This window comes from Chaetodon auriga, chromosome 14, assembly GCF_051107435.1.
Source record: "Chaetodon auriga isolate fChaAug3 chromosome 14, fChaAug3.hap1, whole genome shotgun sequence".
In the NCBI taxonomy this organism is placed as follows: Eukaryota; Metazoa; Chordata; class Actinopteri; order Chaetodontiformes; family Chaetodontidae; genus Chaetodon; species Chaetodon auriga.
The window spans coordinates 19,658,560-19,679,400 of NC_135087.1; the positions used below are offsets into that span (position 1 = coordinate 19,658,560).

At 40.3% G+C, this 20,841-nt stretch overlaps 1 protein-coding gene across 2 annotated transcripts in view; it reads right to left on the bottom strand.

The window, feature by feature from the left end:
- alk (ALK receptor tyrosine kinase) overlaps positions 1-20,841 on the bottom strand; it is a 310,918-nt gene that overhangs the window by 110,213 nt on the left and 179,864 nt on the right. For both annotated transcript variants that reach the window (XM_076748574.1, XM_076748573.1), the window contains exon 4: positions 8,140-8,344. In XM_076748574.1, coding sequence (XP_076604689.1) covers positions 8,140-8,344 — 205 coding nt within the window. The remainder of the gene's footprint in view (positions 1-8,139; positions 8,345-20,841) is intronic.

The window sequence follows — 20,841 nt, forward strand, 5'->3', positions numbered from 1 at the left end:
GATGAAAGTACTTGTACTTGTACTTGGTTTGAGAAAAGTGGTACAGGTGCATCCCTGCTATTTAAGCTACCACTGGAAAGAATCCAATATTTTGATTGCATATTTACCTTTGTGTTTTTGAGAATTTACACTGGGATGAATGCCCAGATTCATGGCACCTGCATTACGGCTGTAGGGAGATTTCAATACACTTGTATTGAGTTTTACATTTCCAGTGAAATACCCCTTCAGTTTGACACTTAGTAATAGCTGTCTGACGGTGAGATGCCTAGAAGCCACAGATAAACTATTCAGCATTTCTCTTCCAAAATGCCTTTAAAATGCTGGACATTAAGTGATTGTCAAAGAATGTCAAAACGTTACGTTTACATACAGTGCTGGAATATTGACAAATGTCCCTCATGTCTCCAGTCTGAAGGCTACAATGCCATTTGTCAGTTAGTTATTAAAATATAGTTTCTGTCAGATTTATCATCCATTCCACCTCTGTTTGCCGAGGCTGCACAATGATGAATGAATATAAACTATTTGCTTGTATATGAATATAACATCAGTCATCCACTTTGGTCCAGACAGAAAAATTATTTAATTTTTGTGCAGGCATGTTCATGACGAATGAACATGTTTTATGCCTTGATGTTTTATGATGTTTTATGATGAATGATGTTTTATGCCTTTTATGCCTGTGAGTTTATTTTATCTTATTGTGAGTTTATTTTATCTTATTTTATTATCTTTCTTCTACATGGGGGTTGCAATGTAAATTTCGTTGACATGTCCATGCTCAATGACAATAAAAGCAATCTTGAATCTTGAATCTTGAATGCTAATGATTTGACTTGGCGATCATGTGATGAGGCGAGGAGATGAGCACTGTCTGACAATGAGACAGGACACTGAGCAATGAGCAGACTGAGAGTGAAACTGCATGAAGAAGCACATATCGAGTTTTATTATAGTTTGCAGGTATTATTCCAAACAAATCCACACCAGGTGATTCCACTGATCAGTACGCTCACGTCTGTGACACATGGCTGCCTATTTCTGGCCTGTGTTTATTTTATAGAGAGTAATAAATGTTATTTGACTTAGCCAAACTACAGCTCGCTACATAAAGCTCTAAAAAGCTGACAACTATCTTGCTGTGGGATTGGAAAACACATAAAAAGACACAAGAGGATCTCCAGTGAAATCACTCAGCATCTCAAATTGGGAATAAAAACTTTGCGGGTTACTGATAAAAGTTCTCGCTCTTGTGTTTCATATTTAAATATGAGAAATCACTGTCACAAAGGAACGTGGCAGCAAATCGGACCCAAAACGCTCCATCTGTTTGCGCTGGAAGTGCAGTGGGTCCTCTTCTTGTTTCATTCTGCCCTGTCTCCACACTGCACTACACAGAATGGACGATGAAAGCATTTTCAGCCGCTTACACTACTCATTAAATGTGTCACAGCTTTACATGCATGGCATAGCAAACACTAGCTTGTCTCACTCCAAAGTCTGCGTGGAAATGCTTTTGTTACACCTCCTGTCTTGTGCTTAAAATACTTCCGACCTTTGTGCTGTAACAAACATTTCTGCTTAAATGCACCACATGTGGAATTCAGTCCTTTGGCAGTAGCTTTGTTAGCAGTAATTACAGCAATTTCTCCAAATGAATGATTTATTGATATTGCATTTCCTCCTTTTTAAATATGGTCGTCACCGTCACCTGAGAGGCGTGCTCTTCATAACGCAGTGGGTGAGGGTGATGAGGGAAAACAGGACCAACTACCTCTATCTCTTCATTTGCTTTGATGCTAAATGTGCATCACAGCGAAAGGCTTTTGTGAATTAGGAGCTAAGCTTTCAATGTCTGGGCTTGAAATTTCCTAGTGCGTTTGCCATAGGTGAGAATTTAAATTCAGTCTTGTCATAAAAACTAGGCCACTTGCTTTTCCCAAATTTCACCTTCCTCTGCTCTTGTGTAAAACTTCAGCTGTCAGGAATGTACAATGCAACTTTGGGGAAATATGATTAGAGGTTCTTAGATGAGAAGGAAGGCCTATGAACACAGGGGGAAGGGTGGGAATAAAAACCATACTACCTTATGTAACCTGTCTGTGGAGAAGAAAAGGGAAAAGATAAAGAGTGTGTGCATGAGAGGGAGAGGATTGCGGAGTATGCAAGCTGAGGATGACAAGATATAACTCATCTGTTGATAGGCAGGGTTTTTTTTTTCTCCACAAGTGCCTATATGAGGCTCAAATGTTTCATTTCTGGAGCTCTTTATGAAGTCCCATCGGGAGCTGTCACCAAAACACTACAGAGACGCTGTAATAATATTTTGTTGAGAAACAGAAAAATGCGTGTGTGTGTCTATGTGTGTGTGCGTGCATCACAGGAGGGCCAAATGAGATAAAGAGGCAGAAAATAGCTCGCACAGTGTTTGAGATGTGGCTGTGTGTGATTATACGCAGCATAATCCGATTTTAATGTAAAATGTATAGAATCTCTAATCTATTTTGTGCTGTGCGTGATGTAAACACTTGGTATTGTTTTGTTTTCCTAAAGTTTTGTCCTGTAGTCATGAATGTTTTCCAAAGGACTCTTTAAAACGACAGCATAGCTGGACGTCACAGACAGGAACTCAAGCACAAGGACACTGCTGCAGAAGTGCTCAGTTCCTGCTCAGCCTTCCTGACTGCTTGAATGTTTCACAAATATAAGAATAAGTTGAATTTTTGTTATTGTTTTTGTGTGTCTTCTCTTTCCTGGGTCAATGTGCCTGAACGGGTTTATCGTGGAACCTTGACTAATGTGGAAAAATAGCAAGCTCAGAGAAGGAGAATGTATTAGCAAGTGAAAATAATGCCGCTGCCTCTTTTCTCTGGAAACTGGTATAAAAGGCAGCGAGAACAGTGGCGTGGCGGTGGTGGTCGATGCAATAACGATTCTCATTTACATTTGAAACGACAAAATAGCAAAGAAGGCGACTGGGGAGCCGCAGACAGACGGAGATGGAGAGTATGTCAAGAAATATAAACGTTTCCCCTTAGATTCCCTCTTAGCCTGTGTGCCTGCGCAGTCACCCACCATGCATGACTTCTTTGTGCTTTGCTTTGGCGGGGGGGGGGGGGGGGGGGGGGGGGGGACTTTCGTAGTGTTTGTGTCTCTGTCTTTTACAGTTCACAAAGTACTAATTAATCATTAGGGCTCACTTAAGTACAGACAGACAAAAGACAAACATGCTCTTAAACTCTGATAATGTTCCAAACCACATTTCAGGCATTGTGGGTTAATTTATTTAAATTTAATTTAATTAAGAAGACTGCTAAAACAAAACAGCCTTTCTGTATAACAGCATCGTGGTCATTGTTAGAATGTTGCCTATGGATCACATGAGTAGATACAATATTAGTGTGCAAACCAATTGAGAACCACACACTCTCAAAGCCCTAAAATGCAAAAATAAAAGAAATCACATGCGGATGTAAAACCTAATATCCAAGCTTCTAAACTTTCAGCTCATTACAGTGTATGTAGGTTGAATAGGTTCCTGCATATGCTGTCAGATTAAGCCTATAGCTCAGACAATCCATTTTTTAGTCCGAGAACAGAAAAGCCCATAGAGCTTTTGCTGAGGAACGTTCTCAGAAACGCATCTGAGCTTTGGGTGGAAAAAAAATCTGCGGAGCTTGAGGTCACAATGGCTCCTGTCTGCCAGCATATCACATCGGCACATAATGGCTCCCTCCCAGTCCTTGGGACGTTATGAGCTACACCACGGGAAAAAAAAAAAAAAAAAAAAAAAAAATAAAATAAAAAAAAACTGTTCTAAGCTGCCTTCGTCTCTTCAAGCAATCGCAGCCTTGCTATTGGCAGTGCTCCCAGTTCCAGATCTATAAGGATCCCATCAGCCCCGGCTCTGTGGTGACCACGGTCCAAGAAGTGGAGGTCAGCTCAAGCGAGCACGAACTGGAGGAGTTGTAAAGGATCGTCAGGGATGAATGCACCGCTTTGTCTATCAAAGGGCCTTGAGGTGAACCATCTCTCTTACTCTAGTTTGCCTTCTCTCATTGAAGAACCCACAAAACAATGCCCTGTGCTGGGTGGATGAATCATAGAGGATTTTTACCGTGTGGTATCAGAAAAAATAGTGCTGGGAGAAAATATAAAGTGCCACTTGGATCATTGCATAAAACCTATATATTCCATCTCAAGGAGCTGGTCTTGTGGCATAATTAGGTAAAGTAGTATTTACACTAAAGATGTGAGCAGCTACAGTGAGTTAACGCTAAAGATGATACCTAATATAAAACCCAGTAGCTTGAGAGGAAAAATTGCTTCAAATAGAATATATGTATTCAAAGTGGTTCACAAAAGCGTATTTATTCAACAAAATCAAGATGAATGTTGAAACTGAGTCTACTTCAGAGAGCAGCTAGTTTATTATATTGCTATTGTAATTGCAAAAAGCACCAAAATGGAAAGGACAAACATTTCTGATGGAATAATCAAATAATGACCCTCATCTGATTTGCACCCATGGCAGCACTTCATTACATGTCACCATAAACTGATTGTATTGCTGACCATGTGCTTATCATATTATAACAAATAGGTCTTGGACATGCAACCAATAAGGGTTAAAAGCATCTTTCTTCATTCTAAGTGCCTAATACACAGTTTATATTGATTCCTATATTTTAATTCAGAGGCTAAGTTATGCAGCATTTGGCAATTATTCAACAGGCTAAGTGTATCTACTGCGAATACACAAACGGATAAGATGAGGCTGTTCTTTCATTTCATTTATGCAACTGTAAATTGAATAATTAGGCTAGGTTAGTGGCAAAAAAAAAATCTTTTATCTCCCAGGGATTACAGCTTTGAAATAAAATTGCAGCTTGTGTAGGCAAACTTTCATCATGACCGTAACTGAAAATGAAATCTAATTGCCCATGTTCAGTACATACAGATTGGATCCATTGTTACGCTGTTTTTTTGCGTCATGTATTTATACATTTTAAACAAAGACTAGTCTGACTTTATACTGTCACATACAGCAAATCATGTTCAATTTATTTCTTCTCAAGTTTAAGTGACGTTCTCAAGCTCTTGCAGGCTTATGTAAGAGAGAATGTACAGTACAGCTAATATTGAATTATATATCACTTGCTAACTTAATGTTCCTAATGTATGTCAAAATTTAGCATGAACACTTGCCTCCTTTGGTGCTTCCTCCTCCCATTACGCAAACTATGAATCTGTTGATGCCGTGCTTTAAATGACATCCAACACTTCCATGAGTGCATTTTGTCAGACTAGGTGGTTCAAATAACTACACTCATTGCAATGAAAATTGCATTAATGCGCCTTGCAACTGAGGCCATTTGGTGCATATAGGATTAATGTAAAGTAAATGAATGCTTAAGCGTACGATATATGAACTGCACGCTATCCCGTAGCTGCATGTGGATATGCACATAATGGATGAGATGTGAGGTAATATTATGAGAACACATAAAGCAGGGTGAGACAGAGATCTGTGAGGAGATGTAGCAGTGGTGTAATGCATTACCCTGTGACTGCTTACGCCACCTCGCTCACAAAACAAGGCTGCCCTGAAAATTTACCGCCGCCAGATACAGTCACGCTACACAAAACGGGAGATGTGATATGCATGTGCAAAGGCTGGACCAACACACACAACTGGAGATAAAAACAAGTAGACATCACTCTGTGGAAACACACACACACATCTCGCAGCCCTCCCCCTCTCTCGTCCTGTCTTTCAGTGCTGACAGGGACACTTGGGATGCTGACATTCAGTGCGAGAGCTGACACCGTTTGATGAGTTAAGTCCTCTGCTGCCTATGTTCTCAGGTCCGAAATATGCTTCCCTCAGGAATAGTTACACACCGTATGATGAAATCGGAGGTAGTGGTTTGAGGGAAGGCTAGTCCTAAAATTCTAGCTGCAGAGTGGTGAGAGGACAGATTCTCCTGAACATACGGACACTTTAAACAGTAACACTTGGAATATTGGTTACTTAAATCAGTTGTAAACTAGTTTGACTTGTTTGCTTGACAGTTAGGTTGAAATGAATGTGATTAATATGTTTAATGGAGCAAACCTGAGCTTATCTCCACTGGCATTCTGTCAATGTGACGTTCTTCCTCAGACTGCCACTAAAAGTCAGATGTTTCAGTTTTGAAAGACGAGTAGAGCAAGTAGTATCTGGTGTATATTCACAAGTATCCAGCACAGGTTTGGTAAGGTGAAACACTCCACTTGCACAGTAGGTTACAACCTTCATCTGTTATAATAATATAAATATTTTTGTCACTTTAAAACTTTCCAGCATTTTCAACTGATATTTCACCTTTGGTACACTGTTATTTTTTTTTCATAAAGAAAATATCATTTTTACAGAGCGCTTGTAGAAGGACGGAGCATTAGCCATTGAGAATTGCATCTCAAAGATTTTACTGTGCTTGGACAATTCCATCAGATGTGACGCAACATTAATGCAATGCGTGAAGCGGAGCAGCTTTCGGGGCTTTCAAAGTGAGCGCTCCCTCAGTGGCCGATGGCTGTTGTGGAGCTTGGATACTTGTTTCAAAGATAATCAGGCTTCTTGATTAAGCATTGGGTAAAGCAACAAAAACAGTGTTTCAGACACAGGAGCAACAGTATTTACTGCGACACCCCTAATTTATTTGTGAATTCCATTTGATAGTGTCACTGTTACAATAAGTAGCATCAACAGAGAGAATGGATGGTTAACGACGACAAGATTGTACGGGCAGCTTCCAAATAGCGCCTTGTTATTCACACTCCAGTGGGAACATAGTTTTATGTGGACATTGCTGCTGTTTCTGCTTCAACCTGTGAGATATTTCAATACAAATTTGAACTAAAAATGAAAGAAATTAAGCCTGATAAGTTTGAATCTACCTTCAAGCAAGGGGGACGTGTTAAATGTTAAATGATGTTTTGTTTCCCTCTTGGATAACCCTGTGCTAAATGTCCTGACTGCTGAATCGAGCAAACATGTCAAAACACAGGATTGAAATTCAAAGGCAAGGGCTGGCAATTAGTAAGCTGACTGACTCTTCTAATGTCAGTGGGTGGCTGTTCTTGCTTTTGTTTTTGCCCCCTCTTTTTGTGATATGAGTGTCCTCCCGTCGGAATAGAAATGTGGGCAGTTTGGCTGAGCGAGTCTCCAAACGGCAGAGATGGTGTGGGTGGATGGCAGCCTCTGACTACAAATCACAGCGCACAAACGCACAGTCTAATCCGTCACACATGTAATGAGCGCATCCCTGCAATGCTGTCTTATACTGGCGTGAACGTGCGCACAAACACAGCACACACACACAAACAAACATTAGCGGACATTCACTCCCACACACAAACATCAACAGGGAGAAGGGAGGTGTGTAAAAGGCATTCATATGTTCCACACACACACACACACACACACACACACACACACAAGCAGCATGACACATGTCCATAGCAGCACAGTGAGACTTGCTCTTTCTACATAAAAGCATGGCTATACATAACGAAGGCTGTTAACACATGGTTAGGACCACACATATGAAACATTTGAGTGAGAAACTTTCAAACTGAGTATCGTCCTGGTCGCTGTCACCACAATGACCGGAGCGCAGACCTGGTGTTACTGGAGCATCGGAAAGCTACATGAATGCAATAATCGCTGATCAGTGGCCAGCTGCTGCATGCATGTATTCTAAAGAACCTACCCTCTCTGCTCACACAGCCAGCTCTCTCTCTGCGTTACACCATCTCCATATAAAAAGACTTTCAATGAGGGTGCCACCCTTTGATTCAGCTGAATGTTTTTTTTTTTTTTCCCTCTGCCTCTAATGAAACACATGTACACAGATCTGGGAACAGAGTATTCACAGTAATGGCTGCCATGTCTGTATGATTCAAGCGTGAACCTGAGCGTGGTGCTTCATATGGCATCCTACAAACACAGCTGGTAGAAGTTGGGAGAAGTTACAGGTTAAGAGCATCAGGCGTGGGTGGAGAGGGACATCAACTTCATTATTCTCTTTACTCAAGTCACCGGTTTCCTTTTCTTGTAGTGTTCTATGGATTTAGAAAACAAGTGCTTACCCTGTGATGCGTGGCAGCGTATCAGTGGAGAAGAGGGCGAGCGGATGTTTGTCTCGCTCTATGAGCCATATAGTGTATTGCCCACTTTGCTTGGGGTGGAGGAACACAGCCATGTCCAGGCTACAGGGACCCTGGCTCCCTCGCAGCCAAGGACTCAGCACCCAGGGGCCCCCAAAGGCTGAACTGTTCACCCAGAGGAACTGGCCTGGAGGGGGAGAAAAACAAGGAACTGTAGAGAACAAAGCAGTGCCACAAACAGCATGTGGTAGTAAGAAACACAGAAGGACAGCGGGTCAGAGACTTATTGATTTTGCTAAACACAGATCAGTTGCAACGAGAAAGCTTGAAAATGAGGACAAATTCCAATCTCACGAACACGATGCGGTGTTACAGTATGGACAGAATACTTAACAGAAGATGAACGATGGGCTATGGTTTCAAATAGTTTTGAGGCAATGGCTGAGAGTAGCACTTGATGAAAATGCACGAAATAAAGCTGCTTTGAAAAAGAGCAGTTGATGACATCCCTTGCGCAAAAAAAAAAAAAAGAGCGGGTAGCTGGTGAAAAATCAAAGCACAGTTTTTTTTTTCAGCTTTGATATGAAGTCCCATTTCTCTTTCAAACCTATCGAGCTCATTCAAGCAGGAAGTTCATCAGAAGCTGAAAGTTGTGCGTCTGCGTGTGTGTTTGTGAGCGTGTGTGTGCGGTGGGGAGGCACAAAGAATCTCAACTTGAAAGGATGAAAATCCATTTTTAATATGCTTCACTTAAGAAAAGTAGCGTTGATGAGGGGAAGCTAAAAAAAAAATGCAAAGAAAAAAAAATCTTGCGGGATAAATGATTTTATTTTTTTTCTATCGTTCTCAGGAACCATTAAAGAGCTCGCCCTGATGTCGCTGTTTATTTTGTTTTGCCAGAGTCGGGGCCGTGAGGTGTGCTCCCTGCTGCTGCAGTTGTAGAAATAAATCTGGAAAGATTGTGTAACACGGGGCTGATGTGGTTCTTTTTTTCCCCCTTTTACATGCTGCACTCTCGCCTCTGGATAATGGCAATACCAGCTTCCCAAGGGTCACATTGAATCAAAGTGTACTTCTCTAAGCGGCACGCTCATGTCTCCTTGTGTTTGTCAGCCGTTGCACTCAAACAGCCTTTTGCTATTAGTTGTGTGTGCAGTTTGTATGTTGGTACCTGTCAGATGGAGGGAGGATGCAACTCCTGAAGTTGGCATGGTGAGAATATAACATATTTAATCTCGGTCTCTAATCAGCCTTGAATAACAGCGATCAGTGTCACTGTATAGATGTATGATGTACTGTGTACAGTTGCCTGTATCTACCTATAAACTGTATAATATAACTGATTGTGTATGCGGCAGCCTGTTTGTATAAAGTGACTGAATTCAGCAACGTTATTTCTCATGTTTCTTAACTGACTTTCAGCTTTAAAAGGGTAAAAATCAAGACAACTGAATTTGGCAGTCAATTTGAAATTAAGTCAACAGAGGACTTCATTATAGATATGGGCAGGAGGATCTCAAGCCATTAGTCTGCATCTGTACTCACACCTTCAAAAACTTTCACTCCCTCCTTTTATCCTTGCCTGATATACAGTGCTTTCCCCTATCCCCCGAGGTTGCTGAAAAACTAGTCAATTTGAAGGCCTTCAAATTGGAGTGCTCCAGTTAAGCCTCATTTGCTCTCCCTCCCTCCACATTTGCATGCTCCTTACACAGAGGGTCCAGACAATTTGGCAAGGAGAGCCCAAGCGCTTACAAGAAGTTTGCAGGCAATGCGGACCGCACACATTTTCTACACGCCCAGCAGTGATTTGATATAAAGGTTTTAAGACTCAGCCTGGAAGGGATTTGGGCCTGAAGGCAGGAACCTATTAAGTCTTGTTTCCCAGTCCAAATAAGATGTAGAAATACCTGCTTGAGAGAAATTATTGGCAGGCTACAAATTCTAATGGCAAACAGCGAAAGAAAGACTGTAATTCCATTAGCAGATTTCTGCCTTGGCTTCACCTGTGAATACAGCTGCCTAACGGAGCTTGATGCCCTCATTTGCTGCATCACAAGGCCTGGTTCAACCAACTGTCTGCCCCAATCTGCATAGTGCAACATGATCATTGATTGGATTTCAAGCAGTGAAGACAGAGGCGATCACTCAACATCTTATAGTGAAATTAGCTGTGCATCAAAAAATCAAATTAAAAAATCAGTACGATATAAGAGATGTAAATTCCTGATGACACCTGTCTTTAGAGTGGTTTCCTTCAGCGTTGTCTTTACTGACCTGTGGAGAGGTGAGTCCGTCCTGTTTCATTTTAAAGACCAAAGCTTAAAAGTCTACAGGAAGGATATAGTTCCTTACAGATGTTCAATAAAAAAATGGCATGACTCAGCTGTCAACCTCTAATCTGAAGGGTTTGCCTTTCTTCTGCAGCCCACACCAGCACTTCGCTGCAGTTAACGGACTCTGCTCGAGGCGGTTTCTCATTTATCTGTGAATTTTACACTTAGCATAATCAACAGTGTTTAGAAAATGTCATTTGATTATTACCCCTCTCAGGAAGAAGACGAGCCCAAAAGAGCAGAAGCAGAAACATTTCAATCCAAAGTGATAGTTGTATTCTGTGTCATTGAATTGAGCTGGTAAACGCTTTTCTCGCTCTCTGTGCGGGTACAGATTCAATCAACTGAGCCTCTTGTCGAAGCAGCATACCAAATCAGCCCAACTCTTGGTGAGAGCAGCATTCCCTCAGTAGTAAAACTGCAGCTAAAGGCCTGAGAGAAGGAAGAAAACAAACCATTCAAATTGTATTCTCTGCAAAATCCTCTTATAGCATAATACATTTACCCAGGGCCAGCACAAGCATTTCAGGGTCCCACCAGTTTGACTGGCTCACATTTTAATTTGTAACCCATTCACTGGCACAACTTAGTGACAGCTTCCACTGCAGAGAGATGGTGTAAAAGTATGCTCAGCATGCTGATAAACAGCCTTCTTGTGATTCCTTCTTCGAAATGATTTTCTCCCACTGCGATTTGAAACCAGCAGTAACTGATTTTCTTTCGGGGGCCATTTGGGGGGGCGGCGGAAACAATTTGTGAACACGACGTTGACATTTCATCGCCTGTTAAGTTGATATGTCAAACTTGTTATTTACACATCCAGCACTTACAGAGAAACATTATCATTCATTCGGAGCTGTGTTAGTGTTGTGTGTTTGTGACCACTTTTTTGGTCTCCACCAGCTCCTGAGGGAAATATGTGGCTCTTTAACAGTTAAATGCTCCACTATGTTCACCATCTAGTCACTAACTGTGGCTGCTGGCCGTTTGGTGCTGAGCAGGTATAGTGCACAGTGGGCTGTTAGAGCTTCTATGCTGAAAAACAGCTGCCTGTCTGCCTGCCAAAAAAACAAAAAAAAACAAACAAACCCAAAACAGTAAAACTGCAGCCAGACAGCTAAACAATGAGCTGAGACTTACTATAAAGCTCCATAAAGCCAAGAGCAACTCCAGATTGGGATGATAATTCTCTGCGACCCTTTTTGCACTGTCACATTGTTTTCACATTGTTATGCGATGCATTGCTATTATGAAAATATCAGTGGTAGCTGCTTTAAATCTGGTTTAGAGGGGACGTTTTTATGGTAAAAAAGAATAACTTAGTAATTAGTAGAATTGCTATTTTGCGGTTTCTCTACTATTGTGGGGGAATATATGATAATCCATCAGCATATTTAAGGAGAGCAAGTGTAAAATATAGGCTGTGTTTCAATGCTGGGACAGAAGAGGCAATAGAAGCAGAATCAAGATAATGGTTTAGTGGAATCAATTCTTTGGGTCCTCTGAGCAGTTCAGTGAGCGTAGAAACACCAAACCGATATATGAAACAATGACAATACTTGAAAGACATAACCTCATCCCACTGTGTCAATAAGAAGTAATGAATGCGTCAGTGTGACAAACCACTTTGCTCCTAATTATTTTCAAAGCCAGTGGCCATGTAGTTGCGGGAGCCGGTCACTTGCTAATGGTGCAGACAGCTCGCCCATGGAAGACTGATGTAAAATCAATTCCTGAAAAATTATTATTTGACATGGGTATGTGCCAGTTAAAGCCACTCAAATTCAAGTAGTAGTTCAGGGTTGTGAGTAAGCTGAGTGTCCCCTTCTGCACTGTGGTTGGAGCGTGTCGGCCCTGTGATTTAATGTCACATCAGACTGCGTCCGGGGTGTTCGGGGGTTAACCGGCCATGCATACCATGCAGAGTGATATACCTCACTTCAGACTTTTGGTCTGTTAAGCGAACGATCAGAAAGGCAGGTGGCAAAGACAAGCTGTTCTTGTTTTCGTGACCTCCTCTCACCGCAACGCCAATCATCCGATTAGCATTTTAAAGAAGCGCGAGCAAATTGTGCATAATTAGTGAACAATGTTAAATAATGTCGAAAAAGAAATAACGCCAGACAGCGCGGCACTGACTGACTCACTCTAAGCTGCTCGGCAGTGAAGAGGCAAATAAACTGCCATCCGCATGACATGTTTTTTTTTTTTACTTTGTGTTGTGCTTAGTTTTAAAAATTGAACATTTTATTGTGCGAATTTGTTGTGCTACAGTTGAGAAGGAGAGGCTGTAAAGAGCTCTGGTCTCCAGCACCTTGTGAATTAATGTAGATGATATGCAAGTGAATATTGTTTGCATGTGCATTTGGATGTGGCCTCATTGCTCATCTGACATGATACAAACATTTAATGTGAAGACATGATGATGAGCCTTAATTTACACCCTTTGTTCAAGTTAAAGACTATAAAGAATATCAGTGATTGTGAAAACACTTATTCAGACTAACATTGCCAATTAAATGTGTTCTTCAGACATGTTTAATTGTACAGTGCTGCGTTACTAGAGAAATAAATATATTTGTTGCCTCCTCATAGCTTTGCTCTTCCCATGGCTGCTGATTTGTCACAAGGTTTGTTTTTCTAATTTTTCACGTATCATTACAAATTGAACTGGCATTGTCTCCTGGAAAATGACATACAGACTAAAATCTAAGCAGACGAGTGTCATTTATTGTTTTTTTTTTTTTTTTTTTTGTTGTTGTCAAGCTGAAGATCTGGTGTCATTGCAAAAACGCTGTGCATTTACAAAAAGACCTTGATTCTAACAGCAACAGCATTACCACAGAACAGGAGAGTGGAGGGCACCAAGCACCAAAGTTCATCAGGGTGCTTTCTGGAATTAAAAAAAATAAATAAATAAAAAATGAAGCCGTTGCTGTGCTTGACTCAGGAGCGAGTGTATAATGAGGGCACTAGTCCACCTCCCCAACCTAAAAAACCCATGCATAATAATAAAATGTCAGCACTCCAAAGAACAAAATATCTGTTGTTAACTATTCTAAAACAACCTCTTTTCAACTCAGTGTTCAAAAGTAAAGTTTTTGCACACCCACCAAGGGAACGGGCCAATACAAGCTATTTTATCTACCAGGAATTTGTTTTATCAGCCAAAATATGTGAACTACACAAGCTGGCTCTGTGTAGACTTTGTGACTTCATTACAAGCAGAGAAAAACGTGACTGGATTGTGATAAATCCGGTAACTACGAATAAGAGTTGGATTTCAAATCTGAAAGTGCTCATTTTCAGTCTTAATATTATGTGTGTTACAATACAACAAGTAATGAAACTAAACACGAGCACACAGAATGGCAAATGGTAAACGGATTGCACTTACACTGCGCTCTCTTTTTAACGTAATGGACAAAGTGCTTTACAATTTGCCTCTCATTCACCCATTCACACACACACTCATACAGTGATGGCGACGGAGCTACCAGGCAATTTAGGGTTCAGTGCCTTGCTGAAGGACGCCTCGACATATGGACAAGAGAAGCCGAGATTGAACGGTTGACCCAGAGATTCGTGGGCGACCTGCTGCACCTTCTGAGTCACAGTGGGACTCAAGAAGGATTGTTTCGCGTTAGAGACCAAAACAAGGGGTGTTTAAGGCTTGTTGCAATGTCATGTCTGTGTTCCACCTTGATGTCCAGTTTATATTTACTGAATTTGTGCCACCAGTATTTAATGAGATGTCTGACTGGATGTGTTTCCCCTTCCCATGAGTTCAGGCCAAGAAGTCAGTATCTAACTAAATGACACTAATGCATTACACTGCGCAATTAAACTGCAATATAAACCTCCACCACCTCGCATGCCAGACAGGCCACCGTCCTCGGCTAATTATCCTGTTATAATGAACCATATTCTCGCTATCCCACAGTTTCTGTGCTTCTAAGTTCTCAGAATTCCATTAGTCACTTTCTTGAGTCATTGCAGCTTCAGAAAAGTTAGCTGTTACTGCATGTACAAGAACAATAGTTCAATAGTTTTCTTTTTAATGCATGCTTGTGAAGCAACCAGATCTATTATACATGAGAAATGCTATACTTTGTAGTAGCAATGCTCGTACTATAAGATAAATAGAACTCCTCTCCGAAGGCACAAGTGTCAGACAGCGATTTGGACAGCCAATGAAATGGCTCATCAATTCAGATAAAAAAAACAAAACAAAACTGACATGTCCTCACACCTAAACAACTGAATGGGTCCACTGCTAATAGCTCCCAAAATGAAATATATGACCGTTGGAGAGTAATAGCAACAAGCGACCTTCATAGTACCAGACCTTCGGCATCACATGTTCAATGTTGTGAAACGGACTCTTTTGCTTAGGTTTAGGTACCAAAAACTACTTGGTCAGGCTTAGAAAAAGATCACTGGGATAAACTAAGTATGTTGCTACTCCACATGTAATGTAATTTAAGTTTGTTTTGTCAGGTAACATAAGTCAACCATGACTTTCAGTTTCAGAACAGAACAGCAGGTGAAGATCCAGTATTTGTTTGACCCGTCCCTCCACCCCACCTCCTCCATACAAAGACTTCTTTGCTCTTTATACTACATCACTTGACCTCCTCTGTTTCTCTGATCATAATTGCCATGGCCGTTAAAGGTCGCAGCCTAAAATTAACTGAAAAAATTAGAAAAAACAAAAAAAACAAAAACCTTGTCTTGGCATTATGTGGAAAATTATTTTGTTCATGAAAACATTTACAATTTTTTGGTAATCAAAGACAAAGCTTAGACATGTTTGATGGGAGCCTTTTCAAGAGTTTGAGTTTTGAACATTTCAAAGGGCTTTTGTTTTGAAAGTTGCTGTAATCCTCACTGGAACAATAATGGAATCTTGGACAACTGTTGAGCGATTTACGTTTTTGAGGATTAACATTTTTTTTAACAAATTCCTAAAAAAAACAGAGAGTGCACTGTATGACGGGGGAGATGTGTGAACAAATGCAACGGTGATTCATGGGTGAGAAATGCAGATGTCAGGTGTAATATGTTGATTGAAAAGTTGAAGAGTAAACTAATAATCTCAATCTATTGTATTGTACAAGCAAGACACTGACTTTAATTCTGGGGTGTTTTTAAGAAGACTGCAGAACAAATGAGATATTTCTATGTTAGAAATATTCATTATTTGACTGCCACCATCAAAAATACAGATTTCTGAAGCAGTTAAACACTACTTCAATAGATAACGATTTCCCGACCCCCAACCACCAACATTTGCTTGACAGAAACATCAATTCTTCTGTTGATGATGCCTCGAGCAGCTTTCAACCAGTGAGTACACAATTCATTATTCACCTCCCTTGAAGATGACTGAAAACAGCAGATCAAAAGAACAGTTGGACAACTGTGGTTTTTATCCTTTAAATGCAAGTTATCTTTAGACTGTAGTCATTTTGTCTCTGTCAGAAAATGGAACAATTAATCTGTGGGCCTAATAACAAATCGACTGTTGATTTCACGTTTTCCTATTAAAAGCTCCCATTGTCACAAAACGACGACGTGTCCCACTGTGCTGCCAAAGTGATTTATGATTTATATTGTGTGTTTTAATAGGGTTAATTCAAATGCAATACCTGCACGGCACTGGCTTTTTCCAAAAGCTAATGGGAATTGTATTTAAGATATGTAGCAATAAATCATTTCAAATGTCATTTGCAAAATCAACTAATCATGTTCAGAGAGTATTCTATAGGGTGTTATAGTGTAACATTTCTCATCTATATTGACAGTGACAATGATTTAATATTTATTTGTGAATACATTTTCAGTGTCTATATACCTACTATCTGTCAAGCTCATTGAGCAGATTAACAGATTAAACTCAAGTGTATCACAAGTTTCATGTTTTATTTGTTTTCTGACTCTCCATCAAGTTACAAATCTGTGTTAATTGCAGGTCTGAACAACAAAAGCGCCAAAACAACTTTCTTTTTTTCTTATCGTGATCTGTTAGTTCCTCCTTTAGCTTTTATTATGGATAAAATGAAAGTTAGAGAAGAAGAAACAGTCAGCAAGAAACACCTTTTACATCATTTATCATTTGTCACATGTGAGGCTGATGAGCGTCGACTTTGATGTGAGTTACATGACTTAAATTTTCAATGACACGTTCAGCCTAGTAATTGACTTCCAGTGTTCAAAAGACACCAGAATCATATTTTGGGTTATTCAATAATGAATTCAGAGTCAGAATATATAATGAATAAATAATGAAATGCATTCTGCCAGTAGAAACGGTTCCTGTGCCTCTGAACAGGATCCAGCACGCAGTATAAATACAGAATGCAGCTTGTTATTCATGTGCAGTTAAACAGGTATCAGGCTGCAGAGAGAAAACACTGCTGCTCTGGCACTGATAACTGGGTGTTTTTATTAGTATTAGCACAGCGCACGTGTGCACAGACACAAACGCATCAGAAGTCTCTGCGGCTGTTAAAGCCAACTGACAGCTCATCCAGCTGTGATCAGCTGCTGCCGTCATCAGAGAAGGGCGTTGCGTCATGTGATGCTTCAGAGGATGTTTCATTTCTCTAAAAAACATATTTCTACTTTTCCTCTCTTCACGTGGTTTCCTTGCGTCCTAGTCCCTCTCACTGAGGATGCACAGACAGACGAGAAACACAAGACAAGACGCAAGTGAGGGAAACATGGATGCTATTTAAGAATATGAAAGATTATTTTGCCCCTAATTCGAATTTGTGATTTAAATAAACCATTGTGTGAGGCATTGAATCTTTGCAACCTTGGTGGCTTGTTTACTACATATGGAGCAATTTAGTGATACTATACACAGCGAGAGAAAGCAGAGTTGTGTTTTGCAGAAATAGATGGAATTTCTAAATGTTTCAACCTCAGGATAACCCAGAGACCTAAGTCTGAAAGGATTTCACCGTCTTCAGTAGAATGCAGTTCCCAATACAAGCTGTCCACACTTGCAGCTGTTTTGCAGTTGCAAAAAATAATTGTATAAATTCATCCCAATTTAATAAATAAATAGAAGGCTGTTAGACAGTTACGATCTTATGGGTTGTATTATACAGCGTTCTAAAGAGACACAGAGAGTACATTGGACACAGGGACACTGGAGCTGAGACAGTAGGCTGTTAACACTGTGTAATGTCACCAGTGCCAAGCAAAGTAAACAAGTGAGTCAACAGAGAGCCTTAGTAGTGATTTAGAGAGGGTTAGTGGTGACTTCAGCCTGAGGGACAAAAGTGTCCAGGCCCAGTAAGCTGGCTGATTAAGTGGCCTTGTTTATAGATAGAGCTGATACAAACGCTGCCAGAGGGTCCCTCCCAAATGAGTGAATGATGGTATGGCGCACCTATTGGCTGTAAGCCACTTCTGAGCTGTGTTCATTTGCAGCAGGTGCACAGGAGACGTGAGCACAAATGAAGATTTTCCAGCATTGCCAGTTGATTAGTGTTAACACAACTTTGACAGTTGCACTATTGTGAAGGGTAATTTCGATGCTCTCAGTGGATAATTGTAAGTGGATGATTGGGCCATTTCAGTTTTTTCCGTTCCCCATTAGTTTCCATGAGGAGTTTGTTTTCCATTAACATATATCTCTACGTTCAGTTCCACACCTCAGGTTTGCTTTAGTTGTAGGCTCCCACTATTTTAGAAAAGCCACACACAGTGTCACACAGCATCTTTGCTTACAAAAGATATACTGAATGTTTTTATGAACGCTTCTATTAGGCACCCAAGCATCCGGTAACCTGAGAATACCGATTTTCATTTTCTGCATCAGCAATGGGCGCAGTATCTTCACATTATATTCTGAGCTGAATTCTTAATACAGTACAATCGCAGCAGCAGAGCTTGTGACATTATAAAGTTACAAATGGTGCCAAAAGGCAAAACACTCACCCACCACCGCAGAGACCTGGGTTGAATTCATGTCAGCAGCTTAGTTGAGCTTTCAAACTAAAACAATTGGCAGTCTTCGCAGGTGGGAAGCCACGGAAGCTGCTTGCACAAGAAATGGCTGGTAATGCCATGTGTATATAAAGACCACAGTGCTGGGTCTGTAACTCTGAGGCAAGCAGCAGAGACCTTTAACACATTTGTATATGCAGTTGCACACTGAGCAGTAGTGTCTTGCTGCTTACAGCTAAGAGTCAGACTTTATTTCACACCTCTATACCTTCTTATCTGGCCTCACTGTTTGGACCAACAACCATCTCTGTCACAAGCCCACTCTGCAGGTTTCTATTCTATTAGCTGTGTTTGGCCTACTTTCCAACACAGCATCTCATGTTTCAAAAACACTGAATTATTCTTGAGCCATGTTATCAGTCCAGTGTCATTAATCCAAAAAGCCACATTGTCAATCATAAATCAATTGAAATTTTTGTCTTTGACACGGCACAAGTGAAAACAAAAAGTCATTCAACTTTCCTAGGAGGACACACACGCACAAACAAACACACACTAGATAAGAGTAGCCGCTGAAGGAAGGGGTAAAGAGAATGAAAACACTGAAAAATCCAATTGTTGCAGGGCTACATGTTGATTGTTAACATTAAGAGGCCAGTATCAGTGGTCTATTACCACTGATTCCACAAATAAAATCATCAATAGCAATTAAGACAACAATTACCACTAATAATCTACCCTTATATTAAAGTCATAGTGTCTAAGTGAAGTAGCTAATGAAAGCTAATTTTATTTAATTTTTTTTGTTAGTTTTTTCACATGGACCTAATTGGATCTTGTTATCTCAACCAACACCATTTACTTTTCCCCCCTAAAACACTGAAAAGTAAGCTTAAAGTGCTTCCAAGCTCTTCAACATATCTGTGAGTTTATGTTGGGCTCGAAACTCAAAGCCAAAACCAACTAGAATTCACTAGAATTAACAGGCCGTCTACAGACAGGTTATTTAGGGAGCTAATCATTGCGAAGTACCAACAACTACAGAGAATATGGATAGCCTCAATCCACAAATATTGTTAACATTGTGAGGCTTCAAAAAACTCACATTGTTGTATTACTGCATTGTTTAGACAGTGTGATGTTGGTATTTTAACAAGGGGACCAGACGTCGCAGTTCATCTGGGATTGTCCCAAACTGAGTCCATAAAATGTCCTGATTTTCAACATTTACTTCCAAATTGTCCCAGTTTTCACTACAATTAAAATAATAATTCTGATATTATACTTGTTTTCAGCGTTTACACAGATGTTTGCCATGTTCTGTTCCAATCATTTTTCCCCAATATAAACACATAAACAACGTGCCGCACGTCTGAATTCAACACTGATTTGCCAGTCCTCTAATCAATCAATGTGTCTTTATCAAGGCTGTTGCTGTGCCTGTGAGTCATGGACTATGACACTTATGGCTCTTTTGGACAGAGCCTGTCAGTAAGCTGACCGTTAGCTGTCATGTTAAAGAGAAAGTCAATCTCTTCTAAAGCGCTCCAGGAGGCTTCCTTCCTTCCCTATCACTCCAACAGCTGGAGTATTTATTGTTATTTATTATTCTTCCCGTCTATTGACACAAATGCAACATTCATATTTATACTCATGCACCATTAGAAAACCGAGATTCTTGTGGAGCCATTCATGCAAAACATTTCCAGATACAATCACAACAGGAGGCACAATAAACACCAAGAGCAGACAAACAACTGTTAAAACTGAAGCAACATTGAGGCAACTCGCTGATTTCGTCTCTCGGTGACCCACAGATCATTAATACTCTGACAAAAACGGTATGGTAACATGGACAAAGGTCCAGACGATCCACTGCAGTAAAATATTTAGTCCAAAACATTATAATAATGCACAGTAAGATGTTTTCTCCTTTCAAATTAGCAGGTGATGTACTCGTCTTCACTTGTCTTCTGTGTTTTTGTAGTCTTATGTTTCAAATGACTTGTCACAAGAAACCTTGCAACGAGAGCAACCAATAGCAGTCTGAGCTGAGCAGAAAGGTCACGTTCTTTTCTTCCACGTGAAGATCAAGCATTCGCAACCGAGTTTGCAGATGACTGACCATGACTAGCCAAAGAAATTCTTTATATGCTGATACAGCACTTCAGTGAGAACACCTAGATATACCATTAGAGAAAACATGACAATATTCAGTTTCTGTGGTATTGTTACCAGTTTTTGTTGAACTTGGACTAGGGTAAGGCTTCATGCTGTGGTCCCCATTATGTTTTCCAGCTAATAAGTCCCAGACATTGTTAAAAATTCTGATGGAAAAAAACCCCTTCAGCTGCAGTTTGTTCAAACTTCTATAAAGTAAGTAGCA